Source organism: Lepus europaeus, chromosome 16 (genome assembly GCF_033115175.1).
Source record: "Lepus europaeus isolate LE1 chromosome 16, mLepTim1.pri, whole genome shotgun sequence".
In the NCBI taxonomy this organism is placed as follows: domain Eukaryota; kingdom Metazoa; phylum Chordata; class Mammalia; order Lagomorpha; family Leporidae; genus Lepus; species Lepus europaeus.
Window position 1 is genome coordinate 14,632,590 of NC_084842.1, and position 16,617 is coordinate 14,649,206.

At 51.3% G+C, this 16,617-nt stretch overlaps 1 protein-coding gene across 2 annotated transcripts; it reads left to right on the top strand.

The window, feature by feature from the left end:
- The first annotated feature begins 1,612 nt into the window (after nt 1–1,612).
- PPP1R3B (protein phosphatase 1 regulatory subunit 3B) lies at nt 1,613–15,194 on the top strand. Of its 2 annotated transcripts, none has more exons than XM_062213195.1 (2): nt 1,613–1,812; nt 10,622–15,194. In XM_062213195.1, exon 2 carries the CDS (start codon nt 10,650–10,652, stop codon nt 11,502–11,504), a length of 855 nt encoding a protein of 284 aa, XP_062069179.1. In that variant the 5' UTR covers nt 1,613–1,812; nt 10,622–10,649; the 3' UTR covers nt 11,505–15,194. The 2 variants fall into 2 exon arrangements, with proteins under 2 accessions (XP_062069179.1, XP_062069181.1); XM_062213197.1 differs by lacking the exon at nt 1,613–1,812 and adding an exon at nt 2,433–2,535.
- The last annotated feature ends 1,423 nt before the right edge of the window (nt 15,195–16,617 follow it).

Sequence of the window (16,617 nt, forward strand, 5' to 3'; positions counted from 1 at the left end):
CCCAGCCTGCATTTTGGTATAATTTCCATTAAAGAATATGTCTATTCTTCCAATGAAAGGATAGTAACAGAAGATGGGAGGACCCATTTATTTTAATGCCCCAATTCTGCAGGGCCAGTTTAATTAAGGGGCTGCAGTAGAGACTCCCTTTGGGGTCCGTTAACCCACATTTCCACAACTTGCAGTTACTCGGCACTTTAAGAAGTTATCTATTTCTCATGATCTTTCTATAATTTTACAGGCCATCAAAACTAGGAAACTGGCAGCCTTAACCCCAAAAGGGTCAGCTTGGATCAATACATATTGATCTCCCACGAGAGGAGGAGGTTCTGGCTCAAATTCTACTAAGATCATCATTCTCTACAGACCTCACGGTGTGCCACAGTGATCACAGAGAACCTGTCGGTTTGGGTGGTTACTGTCACAGATTCTCTTGTAAAATATGACGGGACGTCACATGAAAAGCAGTGACATCTCACAGTCCTAGTCCAGGCTACTCCATACTTCCAGTGCAGCCTCCTGCTGCTAATGGGCCTGGGAAGCAGCAGATGGGTGCCCAAGTCCTTGAGACCCTGCCACCACCCAAGTACTGGGGATACCTGGATGGAGTTCTTGGCTCCTGACTTTGGCTTGGCCTGGCCCAGGGCTGTTGTGAGCATTTAGGGATGGAAGATTCTCTCTCTCTCCCTCTCTCTCTCTCTCTCTCTCTCATTACCTCTCCGGCACTCTGCCTTTCAAATAAATAAATCTTTTAAAAATTGAAATCCAGGCATAAATTCCTCAGAATATGCATATTCATGAACTTTTTGCAGACTCCTCCTATGCAAGGGTTTCAAAACTTTTCCCACCAAAATATATTTGCATTTTAATGCTAATTCCCATGAACTTTTTGATGCTCCCCCTTATTCCACCTGAGAACCCCTCAGCCACATCTGGGGTACTGTACGGGTGCTATGGGTGGTGGTCCCCCCACCCCAATACCACCTTCCAAGGAATCTGCTGTCATCCTTTCTGGCAACACCCCGGACCACGGTGGGCACAAGGCAAGGGCCAGCACCTGCTTCCCACACATCGGAAGCAACTTAAGACACCGATTCCTGAGGAGGTCCCTGTAGAGTGCAGGGGAGTAGCCTTGATGACCCCTCTCAGGGCCCCCTCCCGGCTCTGCAGGCGGCTCGAAGGTTAACAGTCCCCTGAGAGCTCCGCCCAAAGGGTCAGGTGGCGGCGGGGCCGGCGAGGCAGCGGGAAGCCACCCCAGCTCCCTGCCAGGCACGCAGCGCGCCTGGGTTTGGCTAGCACTTGGCCTGGACACGGAAAACTTTGCATGCCGCCCGCGACCGAGGCGCTCGGGTGCACCAACCTGCCTCTGCCCCCTGGCGCCCGGCCTCGGGCTCGGGGGGAAGCGGTGACCCACCGCCCCTTCGCAGCCCCTGGACTCCAGCCCTATCACTCCGGGCACGCTGCCGATCACGTGGCTGAGCGCTGCTTCCCCGCCAGGCCGCGGCTATTGGTCGGCGGCTCGTGTCCCGGGCGCGCTCATTGGCTGCGTGAAAGGGGGTCTGGGATGGAAAACCTCGAGTTGGGGAGCGGCGACCAGAAAGTTCAAGGGAGCAGCAGGAGCCGCGGGAGCCCGAGTCCTGGGCGATTACGTGGGGGGCGGGAGGGAGGAGGTGAGCGGGCAGCTCGCGCGTGCTCGCGCAGGGACGCGGCTGCCCGCGGAGGGCGCAGACCCTGGCCCCGGCTCCTGCCGTCGCGATCGCTGGCCCTGGCACGCCCTGCGTGGCTGCCCTGTGGACTTACGAGCTGTATCCGGTACGTACCTCCCACCCCCGCGCCCACAGTCCGACTCGTACGTGCACACCCGCGCAGGGACGCCCCAGACGGGCTGGAGCAAGCTGTTGCCCCCACGTGGAGCGGGCGCGTTAGGGACCCGTGTTCCACCGAGCTGCGTGTCCCACCGCAACGGGCGGCCCTGGGCTGGCCCAGGACTGCAGGTTCCCTCCCCTGCTGTCGTCCCGGGCTTGCAAATGGCCCGTTTCCCGCTGTAGAGTAGGGGTGTGGCGGGCAAGAGCCAGCCGCGTGGCCTCTGCGCGCCTCAGTTTCCCCGAAAAGTGAGAGCCGTCTCTACACCCAAATGGACTTGTCCTGATGCCTCCCGCGCCGGTTCGGATCACCCTCTGCGCGCACTGAAGTTCTCGCACTCGGCGGTGTCGCGGTCCCCGAGGGCGGCGGGACATAGGGTGTCCTCCGAGCCCCAGACCCAGGCTGTGCGGGGAGGCCGCGGCCAGGCGGCCCGCGCGGGGGTGCTCGTGCCCCGCGCTGCCCCGCCGGCCCGCCCCGCCCCTCCCCGGTGTGATAAGTCGGGCTCCTCCTCCTCGTCTTCGTCTTCCTCCCCCTGCCGGTCACGTCGGCCCTGCCTCCGGGACACAGAGACGCTCACGTAGTTGGGTGGCAGCGGCCGCCCCTGCCACCTCCCTCCCGGCCCTCGAATGCAGCGAGCAAACCCGGGGAGGGGGCTTCTCTGCGGCCCGAAAGGTGGGTGCAGCGCGAGCCGGAGGGATGAGGGCCCAGGGCGGCTCTGCTGGGCTGAAGTGAAGGGGGCAGGGTCGCCGAGGGGCTTGTGGGCCCCCCGCAGTGTGGACGCACTGGCCTGACGCCAGGCCCCTGTTGAGCTCAGAGAAGGGGGTGTGGAGAGGCCAGTCGCTGCGAGAGAGTAGGTGCAGACCCAGAAGGGGAGCGGAGGGGTTGGGGGCTGCGCGGGTGGGGAGAAGTTGGGGGAAGGCTGGCCTTGGGGGCGTGTGGGGCTGCTGGCGTGAGTGGGGTGTGTGGGCAGCCTCCCTGCGGGGCACAGGGTCCCGGAGAAGAGAGAGGTAGGGCTTCGGCTGGGGGAGAGGAGGAGGAGAGGAGGAAGTGGTTCATCTGTCAGACTTGTCCGGGAGCCAAGTCCAGAGTGAAGCCAGCGGGAGGACTGAACCCAAAGTCAAGTTGAGGTATGCAGGGAGAAGCCGGTGGGAAGACAAGTGTCCGACCTCATTGGCCGCCTAGGCGGGACCTGGAAGAAGCCAGCGACTTGTCCTAGCAGCACAGCTGGGTGGACGCCTTGTTAGGACAGAGCTGTCTCTGGGCCTCTCTGTGGCCATTTTTGGATGGCCAGCTCTGTTCCCTTTTAACTTACCTCTTTCCTGTGACCTGCAGCCTGGGTCACAAATACTCACTGCAGTGTGCTTTGTATGACGGTGAGGAGGGGTCCGAGGAGCTTTGAAGGCTGGGGACAAGGCCCGCTGGTCTGAGGACAAAAGGAAGCGAAGTGAACTTTATCTGTGCTGGATCAGCCAGACCTCTGGGGAGGGAATAGATTGGTGAAGCGGGGGAGGGGTAAATAGCCATGTCTGTGTCTATGACCTGCTTGTGGATGCTTTCCTAACGTAGTCCGATGCATTTGTGTGTTGCTGGTGAGTTGTTCGTGCATCTGGTTTTTCTTATCAAAAGAGAGAAGTTGAGAAGGAGAGAGAGAATGGAAGGAAAAATGTCTCGGCCCCAATACTAAGAAGATTTGCTTCCTATAAAATGCACAATCAGAGCGGTCAGTGGCTGTGCTGTGAATGGAGGTCACGGGGTAACTGCCTGTACAGTCGGCAGTTTTTGTAAGAAAAGTCACCGACGTGCCTCGCCCTGGGCAGCTGGCTTGGAAAGGTGTGTTACTACGTGTCACTCGCAGATCATGGGAGGCCTTCATACAGAACTCTCGTGTTCATGGAATGTTAGCGTCTGGGCTGTGAACACTGGCGTCTACCCTGGGGCATGGCCCAGGCCCTCGCCAGGCACAGCTGACCTCGGAGGTGTCCACGTGGAAGCCCGGTGGCTGGGGACACGGCGCGGCCCGGGGAACAGCTACTGTTGCTCTCATGTGCCCGTCTGGCAGCTGCTACTCAGATCCCACGTCCCATGCTGCGGTTCAAGTATGTGTCCGTATCTCCTGGCTCTGGTGTTTGTCCCTTGCCAACCGTGGGGATTTATAGTCCTTGGCCTGGCAGAGGAAAAGGGCTTGGGCAGCCAGAGAGCATAACAGGAGAGGAGGCCGCACGTACAGCCTGGCACTCCTGTGTTGAAACTGGTCATTTTCATGCCATATGCAAATGAAGCACCTGTCCAGGTGCCGTCCTCTCAGGGGCGTAAAAAAGTATTACTTTGCACATCTCAGCTGCTAAGGGTGGTAGTCATCCCTACCCAGTCCCGGGGAAAGACTTGAGCAGACAGCCAGCCCACTCCAAATGGGCACTTTGGTGCACTGATTCTTGGGGGATGATCAGGTTAATCAAAGTCTATTAGGAGGACAGGCAAGGCAGTCACGGCGTACCCGAGCCTGAGGCCACCGGGGCCAGTGTCCTTACCTGATGTTACAGTGGCACACAGAAAGTGTGCCAGGACCGCTTGTGCAACGTCCCTGGGGCAGGAGCCTCGATGCTTAACTCTTGGGCCATCCTAACTTTACTTTTGCTGTTCATGGATGAATTTCACAAAAACCATTTGGCTCTTGGAAGTACAGTAGAATTAGTTAATTAACCTCTGATTCTTAGCAGAATCCTGCCTCTGTAGCCACCCAGTTGCACTTGTTCTTACATCTTAGTAAGGAAAGGGATCGTAGGGGCAACCTTAGACTGCTAGGACCCAACAGGGAAACTTGACCAGTGTCTTCAGCGAAGTCTCTGTAACCTGTGGGATTAGAACTTGGGAGAATGGCTTCAGTCGGTTCCAAGAGAACAGTCGTCAGGTGGATCCTTTGTGCAGGGGTCATTTCTACAACAACCCCGGAGCTTCCCCGTCTTTTTTCTAATGAGCTGCTTTGAAGATGTACAGGACAGCACATAAGAGATTGGTCAGCAGGCTTGCCGAAGACACCTAGAGACTTGTACTTGACCTTGTGCTGCGTTCCTCTGGCCAAGAGGAAGCGCTGTGGAGGAACTCTTACTCCCTTGGTTCACAGCCAGGGTTTCAAGGGTAGACAGAGTGGGAGGCACTGGGCTGCAAGGCTCTTGGTTGGTTGGTTGGTTTTAATACATATTTGAAAGCAAAACAAAAAAATTACCTGCATTAAAGTTAGAGCTCAAGGTGTAATTCCTATAGATTGTAATGTAGTTTTACAATAGACAGAAAGAACTAAAATTCAAGTAATTTGTACCTGTGAGGTTTATTTTAACATTGAACCAATTTGTGAACCCACTGATGCTCTGTAGAGCTATCTTGCCAATTTCAGTCACAACTTTCCTTTCGAGAATAATTGCATGGGTATAAAAACAGATCATAGAAAACAAATTGTCAGAGGGGAAACAGGGAGATGCCTGCATTGTGGCCACAGTTATTGTTTTATTTGTGTGTTTATTCAACTTGGCATCCCGAAGTGCTTCGTACATTCTAGGACATACTTAGTTTTTGGAAAATAAGATCCAACCTTATGTCTTTGTCCTTTCTCATTTTCCTTATGTATTTGGTTTATCAAAATCAGAAGTTGAAAGTGAATGAGGGCCGGCATTGCAGCTCAATAGGCTAATCCTCCACCTACAGCACCCCGGGTTCTAGTCCCAGTCGGGGCGCCGGATTCTGTCCCAGTTGCTCCTCTTCCAGTCCAGCTCTCTGCTGTGGCCTGGGAGTGCAGTGGAGGATGGCCCAAGTCCTTGGGCTCTGCACCCACATGGGAGACCAGGAGAAGCACCTGGCTCCTGGCTTCGGATCAGTGCAGTGCGCTGGCCGCAGCGCGCCAGCTGCAGCGGCCATTGGGGGATGAACCAACGGCAAAGGAAGACCTTTCTCTCTTTCTCTCTCTCTCACTGTCCACTCTGTCAAAAAAAAAAAAAGTGAATGAGGAGTTAATTGGACTGAACCAGTGGTCCTGCCCTTGTCAGAAGATGAGCAACAATTTGCCTGTCGCTTCTCAGTGGTGGTAGTCCTGGCCCGAGGACGCCACCTCTCACACCAGCGTATCCCTACTCTTCAACCTAAAAAGGGGAGACACTTTTAGAAACCCATATAAATCCTTTGTCCCATAATTCTCAAGCTCGTGCTTCTAATCCTGTCTTTGTCCCCGACTTCTTCAATTTAGTCCCTTTTAACTGTCAAGTCAGAATACGGTAATTAGCATCATGAAAAGTGCTTGGTTTGAGTGAGGCAATAGCTTCAGGATGAGTTTTTGGGCACTTACTAAAATAGTTGAATTTTTTCCTAGTTCCATCTTTTTTCCTGATTATAAAACAATATTGTTTTAGAAGACATAGGAAAACACACAGCAGTAGAGTGGAAGCTTCCTGACGACCTGTCATGTGGATATTCTGGCAGTTTGACCTACAGTGGTCTTCCATTCTCCAGGGGGATATGTTCCAAGATCCTAGGTGGATGCCTGGAACCATGGTCACACCCAAACGTGCAGCCTTGCCACACCGTGCCAGAGGGTGTGCATCCCCCATGTTGTATGCACGGTGCCTCTTTTGCATCGCTGGCTTGGGCTCTGGGGTCATTATGAAGTAAAATAAGGGTTATTTGACTAGGAGCACGGCAACCATGGACAGCCAGTGTGATAAGTGGAACGGGTAGGAAATGACTAGCAGGCAGGTAGCTTCCCTAGCTCGCATGGCTGTATTAGACAAAGGGATGATCATATCCAAGGTGGGAGGGGTGGGATAGCCCATGATTCCCCTTGCAATTCAGAATGCTGCACAGTGTAAAACTTACAAATAATTACTGGAATTTTCCATTTAGTATTTTCAGACTGCAGTCGATGGTAGGAAAGTGAAACCATTGTCAAAGAGGCACCTCTTTGACATCTCTACATAAATATCTCATAATATTTTCTCCCAACAACTCTGGTCTTACGTTCAATTTTATCTTCTCTATTTGTCACTTTAACACTAGAGCATACTTTTTTTCTTGCCATGTAGATATTTTTCCAAATAATTATTTTAATGATGATGTAAAATTAAAGTCCATGGATATGGTACAACTGATTTTAAAAGGTACCTGTTCTTGGTCATTAAGGCTATTTTCTCATTCTTTCCCCTCCTATAATGCTGCACAGAATGTATTAGTATGGTAATCTCTGAATTTTAAATTACTTACTTAAGATATGTGACAGTCTGAGTAATAAGTATATTTCTATTAACTTTTGAAGTTGTTTCCTAATTCAATAAATAAACACTGGCCTTGTTCCTAATCTAAATTTCTTAATTATAAAATTAGACATTTCGCATGTTTATGGCTCATTTCCAAAGTTTCGTTTTTGAGTATTCTATTCATACTGATTGCTCATGTTTCTGTGTAGAATATTTGACTTTGTTATTGCTTCCTAAAAACTCTTTATACATTAATGAATTAATTCTGCTGTCATGCTTTTGTTTAAATTTTAATTTATTTATTTTGATTTTACTTGAAAAGCAGAGAGAGAGAGAGAGTCAGAGAGACAGAGAGTTTTTCCTTCCACTGGTCTACTCCTCAAATGTCTGCAGCCACTAGGGCTGGGCTAGGTTGAAGCCAGGAGCCTGAAACTCAACCTGGGTCTTCCAAGTGGTGGCAGGGAGCCAAATACTTAAACCGCCACCTGCTGCTTCACAGGGTGTGCATCAGCAGGAAGCTACATTAGAAGTGGAGGAGCGGCCGGTGCTGCCATGGCTCAACAGGCTAATCCTCCGCCTTGTGGCGTCGGCACACAGGGTTCTAATCCCGGTCGGGGCTCCGGATTCTGTCCCGGTTGCCCCTCTTCCAGGCCAGCTCTCTGCTGTGGCCAGGGAGTGCAGTGGAGGATGGCCCAAGTGCTTGGGCCCTGCACCCCATGGGAGACCAGGAGAAGCACCTGGCTCCTGCCTTCGGATCAGCGCGATGAGCCGGCCGCGGCAGCCATTGGAGGGTGAACCAACGGCAAAGGAAGACCTTTCTCTCTGTCTCTCTCTCTCACTGTCCACTCTGCCTGTCAAAAATAAAATAAAAAAAGTAAAAAAAAAAAAAAGTGGAGGAGCTAGGACTCTGCTATGGGATGGGTGAGCTGTGCCATGCACCTGCCCCAGTATTTTTGTAAAATATTTTTCCAATTTATCTTTAATCTGTTTTGTTTTACTGACTTTTTTGCACCTGGAGAAAAACATAGCATTTTTTAAAAAAGGATTTATTTATTTATTTGAAAAGCAGAGTACAGAGAGCGAGGGAGACATAGAGAGAAATCCTCTATCCGTTGGTTTACTCCCCAACTGGCCACAAAGGCCAGAGTTGGTCTGATCTGAAGCCAGGAGCCAGGAGCTTCTTCCTAGTCTCCCACATGGGTGCAGTGGCCCAAGCATTTGGACCATCCTCCACTTCATTCCCAGGTGCATTAGCAGAGAGCTGGATGGGAAGTGGAGCAACTGGGACTCAAACCAGCACCCATATGAGATGCCAGCAACCCAAACAGCAGCTTTACCTGCCACACCACAGCACTGGCTCATTTTTTTTTTTAATAGTGGATATCTTCACCTGTATAAAAGATAAATGCTCACCTTCATAAAAATTTTAAAACACTAAATGTCTCGTTATTCTTAAAACAAAAATACCCTGGGATATAAAAAACCTACCATAAGTTCAACAGACGCAGGTTTGTGTCTGTGGGCACTATCGGATCCTAGTGTCTACTATAATGCCTGGCATACACTAACTACCAAATCAACATTGGTGGGATGGGTGCATTCCCTCTGTGTCGTATTAAAGCAGTGTTTACTATCGGGGCACAGTGAGATGTCGCTTCACACCCATTAGAATGGTTATTAGCAAGAAGATGAAAGAGAACAAGTGTTGATGAGGATGGGGAGAAAGGAGGAATGTAAATTAGTATAGCCACTGTGGAGAACAGTATGGAGGGTTCTAAACAACACATGCAAACTCGAGTCAGCAGGTGACCTAGCAAGCCCAGGACTGGGTATCCAGTCAAAGGCCATGAAATCAGCCCATCAGATGCCTGCACGCTCTCGGGCCCTGCAGCGTTGTCCACCCAGGCCACGACGTGAAGTCAACCCACACTGGCTGGGTAAGATGAACAGATGGAGGGAATGTGGTGTACAGACACAGCAGAGTACGGTTCTGCCTTAAGGAGATTCTGCGGCAGTGACATGAACAAACCTGGAGGACACTGTGTCGAGTGAAGCAAGCCAAGCAGAGAGACGCACCCACTCTCAGTTAGATGTGGAATTTAGTGGGGAACTCAGAAGCGAGAGTGGAATGGGGGCTGCCAGGGGCTCCGGGGTGAAGGAGCAACATGGGGAGGTGTTAGACACAGGACACAAAACATCATTTATAAGGGAGGAATAAGTTCAGGAGATCTGCTATACATCATGGTGATTGTGGTCAGTGAGAATATAATGTATACTTGAAAATTACCAAAAATATAAGTACAGTGGTACTTCAAAAAGTATGTGCCCAATGCAATTAAAAGACATTTGCTTTGGTACCAAAAAATTGGAATCTGTACATAGCTGTTTCATTCTATTCATTTCCATGAACTTTTTGAAGATCTTTTATAGGCACCAAAATGAACATATTTTAATTCCATTTTACATATTGAGGTAATTACATATGTTAAACAATGCTGTTGTGGGCATTTGAGAAGTGAACCAGCTGATGGAAGCACCCTGTCTCTCTCTCTGTCAAATAGATAATAATAAGTTGTATTTATTTATGGTGTACAACATGTTTGCATAGATGTCTACCTTTTGGCATGGCCAAATCATTTAACAGGCTCCCAATGCAGTTCCTCGAGGCATCGCCTCCTGCCTCCCAGGGTGCACATTGGTAGGAAGCTGGCATCAGAAGCTGAGCTGAGATTCGAGCCCAGGCATTCTTAACATGGGATGTAGGTGTCTTCAGCGGCATCTTAACCACTATGCCAAGTGTCCATCCCAAATATATGCGATTTCTCCTTGTCAATAAATAAATCGCCGTATATACTAAAGCATGTTCCTGGAGAGCCACGTGTGCCATCTGTGGCACAAACGGGATTCATTAGACAAGGAAGTATGAACAATTCTACAGACAGTATGTCCTTTTCATGATCTTCTGTGGCACAGCACCTTACAGAAGGCCCCAGAAATCCCGATAGGAAAACCCACAAGCTTAGTTTTAAAACTGGTAGTCCCTGCGTTCCCCAGAAGCGTGTGGGCGCGGGGCTGCAGCTGCCATGAGCCACGAGGGCCGAGATGCAGGAAGGCCCTGGCTGCCAGCCTCGGCTGGAGTGAGGAGCTGTGTTGCAGTGGATTCGTTTCTGGCAGGAGGAGTGAGGTGGGGGCAAGAGGCACGGAGTCACCACACAGACCGGGGAGTCGGGCGAAGGCAGGCCTGAGGCAAGCAGCCCGCAGACTCGTTTATTTCAGTTGCTACAGCTGCTTATATAGCCAAGGCAGCCAATCCAGTCAAGGGGCGGTCTGTGCCCTAACCAATCACACCCTGTTGCCAGGCAATTTCTGAAGCCTGTTGCCCTGCAGACTCCACTGTCTTGTGGTTTCCGGAACCATCCAATCACAGCCTGTTGCCAGCAGCCATCTCGGCATGGCCTTCTCATTCCACCACAGAGCTGAAGCGTCTGTCTGATCCCTCTGCCCTTTCCTCTCTCTGCCAGGGTTCTGGCCTGTTCATCTGGCCCCGCGATGGCTGTGGACATAGAGTACAGATACAACTGCATGGCTCCCTCCCTGCGCCGAGAACGTTTTGCCTTCAAGATCTCCCCGAAGCCCGGCAAACCTCTGAGGCCTTGCATTCAGCTGGCCAGCAAGAATGAAGCCAGTGGGCTGGTGGCCCCGCCGGTGCAGGAGAAAAAGGCGAAAAAGCGAGTGTCCTTCGCCGACAACCAGGGGCTGGCCCTGACCATGGTCAAGGTGTTCTCGGAATTCGATGACCCCTTAGATCTTCCATTCAACATCACCGAGCTCCTGGACAACATCGTGAGCCTGACAACAGCCGAGAGCGAGAGCTTCGTGCTGGACTTCGCGCAGCCGTCCGCGGACTACCTGGACTTCAGAAACCGGCTCCAGGCCAACCACGTGTGCCTGGAGAACTGTGTGCTCAAAGACCGAGCCCTCTCGGGCACCATCAAAGTGCAGAACCTCGCCTTCGAGAAGATCGTGAAAGTCAGGATGACCTTCGACACCTGGAAGAGCTTCACAGACTTCCCCTGCCGCTACGTCAAGGACACCTACGCCGGCTCCGACAGGGACACCTTCTCCTTCGACATCAGCTTGCCCGAGAAGATCCAGTCCTACGAGAGGATGGAGTTCGCCGTGTGCTACGAGTGCAAGGGACAGACGTACTGGGACAGCAACAAAGGCAAAAACTATCGGATCATCCGGGCCGAGTTAAAATCCACTCAGGAACAGAGTGAGCCCGCGAACGGACCGGATTTCGGGATAGCCTTTGACCAGTTTGGAAGCCCTCGGTGCTCCTATGGTCTGTTTCCGGAGTGGCCTAGTTACCTAGGCTATGAAAAGCTGGGGCCGTACTACTAGTGAGCCAGGCGATGGAGCCCAGCTCCAGTCACAGGAATGGAGATGGAGGCCCAGAGAGGCACCCAGTCGAACTGCCACTAGGCACGGTCTTGCAAAGAAAGGATCCTGTTCACTGTTTCCTTCGGCCAGCAGTTGCAGCCAGGTGTAGATCACAGAACTGGTTTTGTGCCTGGAGGAGAGGTGGTGTGCTGGTCCATGTGGCACCCGGGGTGGGAATGGGCAGGATGGTGCTGGCAGCATTGTGGACAGGAGCCAAGGCCACAGGCAGAGCCGGCGGGCCCGGAGGAGCCTGGCCTCTGCCTGCCACTTGGATGTGGAAAGTCAGCCCCCCTGGGAAATTGCTCATCCCCCAGCCACCTCCCGTGGGTCCCTGCTCTGGCGCCGTCTGCCAGCCAGGCCTCTCCTGCGTGTTGCTGCTATCCCACATCTACACCCACCACACTGTATCTCTGTGCTCTCATCCACGAGCCTGATGCTGCAGGATTCCACAACACAGCTACCCAAAGAGAGACAGATCCGCTCCTGCGGGCGCAAGTTCATTTGTTGCATTTTTAATTTCTTCCCGGCATTCAGGGAAAGATAATAAAGGCGATTGGCTTGTACCAGAGACAGGCATTTCTGCTCCCCACCTCCTGACTACGTACGTGTACGTATTCCCGCACAGAGCAGCGCACGGGTCCCGGAGAGTCGCTGGCTCCTGGGTGGCATCCCAGATGGTGGAGTCATGACGAGGCCAGGACAATCTGGAGAGCTCAACACTTTATGCTTCTCCTTTTTTTTTTTTTTTTTTTTTTTTTTTTTTTTTTTTTTTTTTTTTGCTTTTGGAGGAGCTTTCTACAGACTCACCTTGACCCTGAGTCTCTCAAAGACTTGATTGCAAGGTGCATTTAATTGGCTTGGCTGGTTTTCAAGCAGCTTACTCCTTACAGGAGAATTTTAGATGGTCGCTCCTGAAGAGTTGTGTTTTATGCAGTGTTTGGGATGTTTGATTGGCAGATGCAAGATGACTTTGAGGCCTTCAGAAGATGTCTGGTTTTGTTTGGGCTGCGATTGACGAAACCCGGGACACTTTACAGGCACCTGGGGACATTGACTTGGGGTGTACTTATTTATGGTGTGTGAGTATGTAAACCGGGGTTCACCCGGTTCTCATGTTATTTTAAATGTTTGCCAGTCTGATGTATCGGAGGTTAATTGTTCTCAACCCTATGAGATTCAAGTCCATTGGCTAATGCTATTGTAAGAGACTCTTGGGACGTTTATTGTCAATGGATCCCTAAAACCTGTGATTCTTTTCTTGGGCAAGATTGGTTTTTACTTAGGAGTGTTTTAAACATTTTTTACATGAGTATTTGTAGAATTTGGGGTGGTTTTTTTTTTTTTTCTGATTTGTTTGTCTTTGGGATATGGTTCAATGGCTGTTTAATTTTCCTTCTGAGTGTCTCAATAATGGGAGGTGTTTCCTAAGGTGAGCGGGGAGAGGAGTGTACAGGTGCCTGGATTTGGATCCACAGCTGCTGGACTTACCCAAGTAGAGTCCTGTGCTGGCCATTTCCCTACTTACCTGTTCTCAAGGTCTGCAGGTGTCTGTGACGTTGGACATGGGCAACAGGCAGGTATTCAGGCTGGTATTGAGTGTGCCGGCTCCTAGAGTTTTGTGGTTGGGGTTTGGTTTTCACTTTAAAATGTATTCAATTTTCAAATGCTCTTAAATGGTGTTCAATGCAATTCTTGTCCCTAAGCCTGGCTGTTAGGCGTCTGTGATCCAGTGCTTTTGCCCTGGAGATAAGCGGATACTGTCATTGAGACGGAAATCACGCTTTGAAAATTGGCAGAACTGCTTTATCTGAGTCAAGCAAATAGCACGTCGGCAGCCAGGACTCTGAAGGTTACACGGTCAGCGATCAGAACATGAGCAGCACAGCCATCAGCCAACACAGCTCCTGGGGTCATGAGTTTTGTGTTAACAAGTGTCCCACGTTACCAGGGCAGGAAGGGAGCCCGGCGCCCTGTTGCCAAGACTAAGGGGGTCGTCGGTGTTCAGGAAAGGCCCGACGTGACTCCAGAGTGAAGTCTGCTGGTTATGTGTAGTGATCACCCTCAGACGTTCCCACGTCAAACTCTGAAATATGGCGAACGGGTGATAAGTGTCTTCTGAAACAGTGACAACCCTCCCCCCACCCAGCTCTTCTTTCTCTGGGCTCACCCCAGCTTTTTGTGCTGGGGACACTGGTTGCAACCCCCCCAGGCCAGCACACCTGGGGTGCTCACCCCACTGCACCGCTCAGAAGGCAAGTCCTCACCTGCTCGCCCACCGTCCCTCCGCGGAGCTGTCACTCATTTGAAAACACCGCCTTCCCCCTCCCGCCGCCCCCACCTCAGTCTGCCTCCACTGAGCCCTCGGGAGATGCCTGGAGGAAGCCTGTCCAGACGGCACCAGACAGTAGATAGGCCCACGCCCTGGCCAGGCTGGCTGGCTGGCTTCACCGCAGCCGGGCTTGTAGGGCTGTCAGCAAGCCGCCCTTGGTGACGCTGCCTCCTGGCCCCTGGTCCCTGTGGGCTTCCCAGGTACCCACCTGGGACAGCCACCTGTCACCGGTGCCTTTGTCCGGGAATGAGGAAGCAACTCCATTTCTGTTTCATATTTATTTCCCTGGGGGAAATGTCCTGGGGGGGCATTTGCCAAATTGGCTCAATAGATAAGCTAGACTAAGCAAAGAAGTATGATAAATAAGCTGGAAGATAGGAAGCATTTGAGAGAGAGTCTTTTATTTAAAAAAGAAAGTTGTTATAGGGGAGCTGATGAGACATCGTGGAGTTGCACAGGTCTCCTGGGTCCATGGTAGAATTCATTTTATCATTGAGTTTTTGTCATGTTAAAACATGGTACTTTTTTTTTATATATAAAAGGATGTAAATTTTGAATTGTTAGAAGAATGCTTTGTGGGTTTTGGATCTTTGTATATCATTTGCGTTTGAAACATAAGCCTTACTTGTAGTCATTTGGAAGTTAAATGGGCTGGATATGCTGACACAACAACAACAAAAAAAAGGTGTTTCAGTTTTTCAGAAGTGCCTGTGGGGTGGCCCTTCCCTTTTGGTAGGCTGTGAAGGAAAACCCTGGTGGTCTTTCATTGGTTTCCACTTTTGCAATTCTTCCTGGTCACTCGTCCTGATTCCGTGGGTGGCATCTCCTAATACAATCCTTGGTGATTAGAAGTTACGTGAGTAATGGGCCACCCAAAGGCACGGCAAGTGGGCAGCGAGCTGATCTGAACGTCCTGCACGGCTGCCCCTAGGGGCTGGGAGAGCCGTTGTGGCAGGTGGGGCTCAAGGGCAGGCCAAGTGCAGCAGCGGGGGCTGTGAGGCTGGGGGTGTCCCCACAGCTTGGTTACCAGCTGCTCGACCTGTGAGGGCGGCAGGAGTGGGTGGGCTGATGCTACTTTCTCTTTTACTTCAATGTGAACGCAGAGCCGAGGACTCCTCTTCGTTTTATGCCTAAAAGTGCCTTGCAAGAGATTTCTGCATGTTTGAAAAATAACTATTTTTATACACAAAGTTAAAGGGGAAATGCACTTTAAAAAAAAAATCACAAGAATGGATGTTTGTGTGTGGTAGAAGAGAGTGGTTTGTTTGTATCTCAAAAGCAAATGTGTTTAATAAAAGTAGAAAAAAAAACAAAACTGAAACTGAAATCGTCTCTCTGTTCTTGGAGCCAGAGAGGAGCTGTGTTTTTAAGCCCTGTGTTTCCACATATAGATCGCAGGTTTCCGGTGGGGCTGAGCAAAGTCAGGGGCTGAGTTAAAGCCGCAAGGCACAGGCGAGGGGGTCCCTGTTTTCCAAGTGGCCTTGGCAGTTGAAGCTGGTGCAGCCAAGAAGATTCACGCTGAGGAAGAAGTGCAAGGGCTGGTGCTGTCCTGCACCCACTTTTAAAAAAGTATTCTTTGCAGCGTGGCTCACTAGGCTAATCCTCCGACTGCGGTGCCGGTACCCCGGGTTCTAGTCCCGGTTGGGGCGCCGGATTTTGTCCTGGTTGCTCCTCTTCCAGTCCAGCTCTCTGCTGTGGCCCGGGAGTGCAGTGGAGGATGGCCCAGGTCCTTGGGCCCCTGCACCCGCATGGGAGACCAGGAGGAAGCACCTGGCTCCTGGCTTCGGATCAGTGCAGCATGCCAGCCGTAGCGGCCACTTGGGGGGTAAACCAACGGAAGGAAGACCTTTCTCTCTGTGTCTCTCTCTCTCTCTCACACACACTGTCTAACTCTGCCTGTCAAAAAAAAAAATATATATATATATATATTATTTGTGTGTTTTGTTTAAGAGGCAGAGGGACCTCCCACCTGCTAGCTCTCTCCCTGAACACTGGAGAGCCCAGCGACTTGAGCCATCGTAACCTCTAGGTCGAATACCCTCCCATCTGCACACATTTATTTTTATTGATTGGTTGATTGATTTCATTTGTTGCAAAGACACAGAGACACAAGTAGACAGATAGCTGAGCAGATCTTCCACCTGCTAGCTCACTCCCCAAATGCCTGCCACAGCTAGGGCTGGGCCTGGCCAAAGCCAGGAGCCAGGAACCGCACTGCGATCATCTCCCATGTGGGTGGCAGGGACCCAAGTGCTCGAGTCATCACCTGCTGCCACTCACGGTGTGCATCAGCTGGAAGCTGCAGAGTAGCCGGGACTCAATCCCAGGCACTGTGATAGGGGTTGCAGGCATCCCATGCAGAGACGCAAGATGCCGCCCCCAACGCTCGCCTTGCACCCATTTTTAGTGATCCCAGGACATGGCTGTCCCTGTCCTGTCACTTGCACTTCCTATGTAAAGCAGCCATGGAGCAGATGCAAAAAGTGAACTTCCCATGGGACTGGTTTCCCAACCTACTTTTTTAATTTTTCTATTTTTATTTAAAAGATATGTATGTATTTATTTGAAAGGCAGAGTTACAGAGAGAGGGAGAGACAGATAGCTTCCATCCGCCTGTTCACTCCCCAAATGGCCACAACAGCCAGGGCCGGGCCAGGCTGAAGCCAGGAGCCTAGAACTCCATCCGGGTCTCCCACAAACACTTGGGCCATTTGCTGCTGCTTTCCCTGGCGCTTAAGCAGGGAG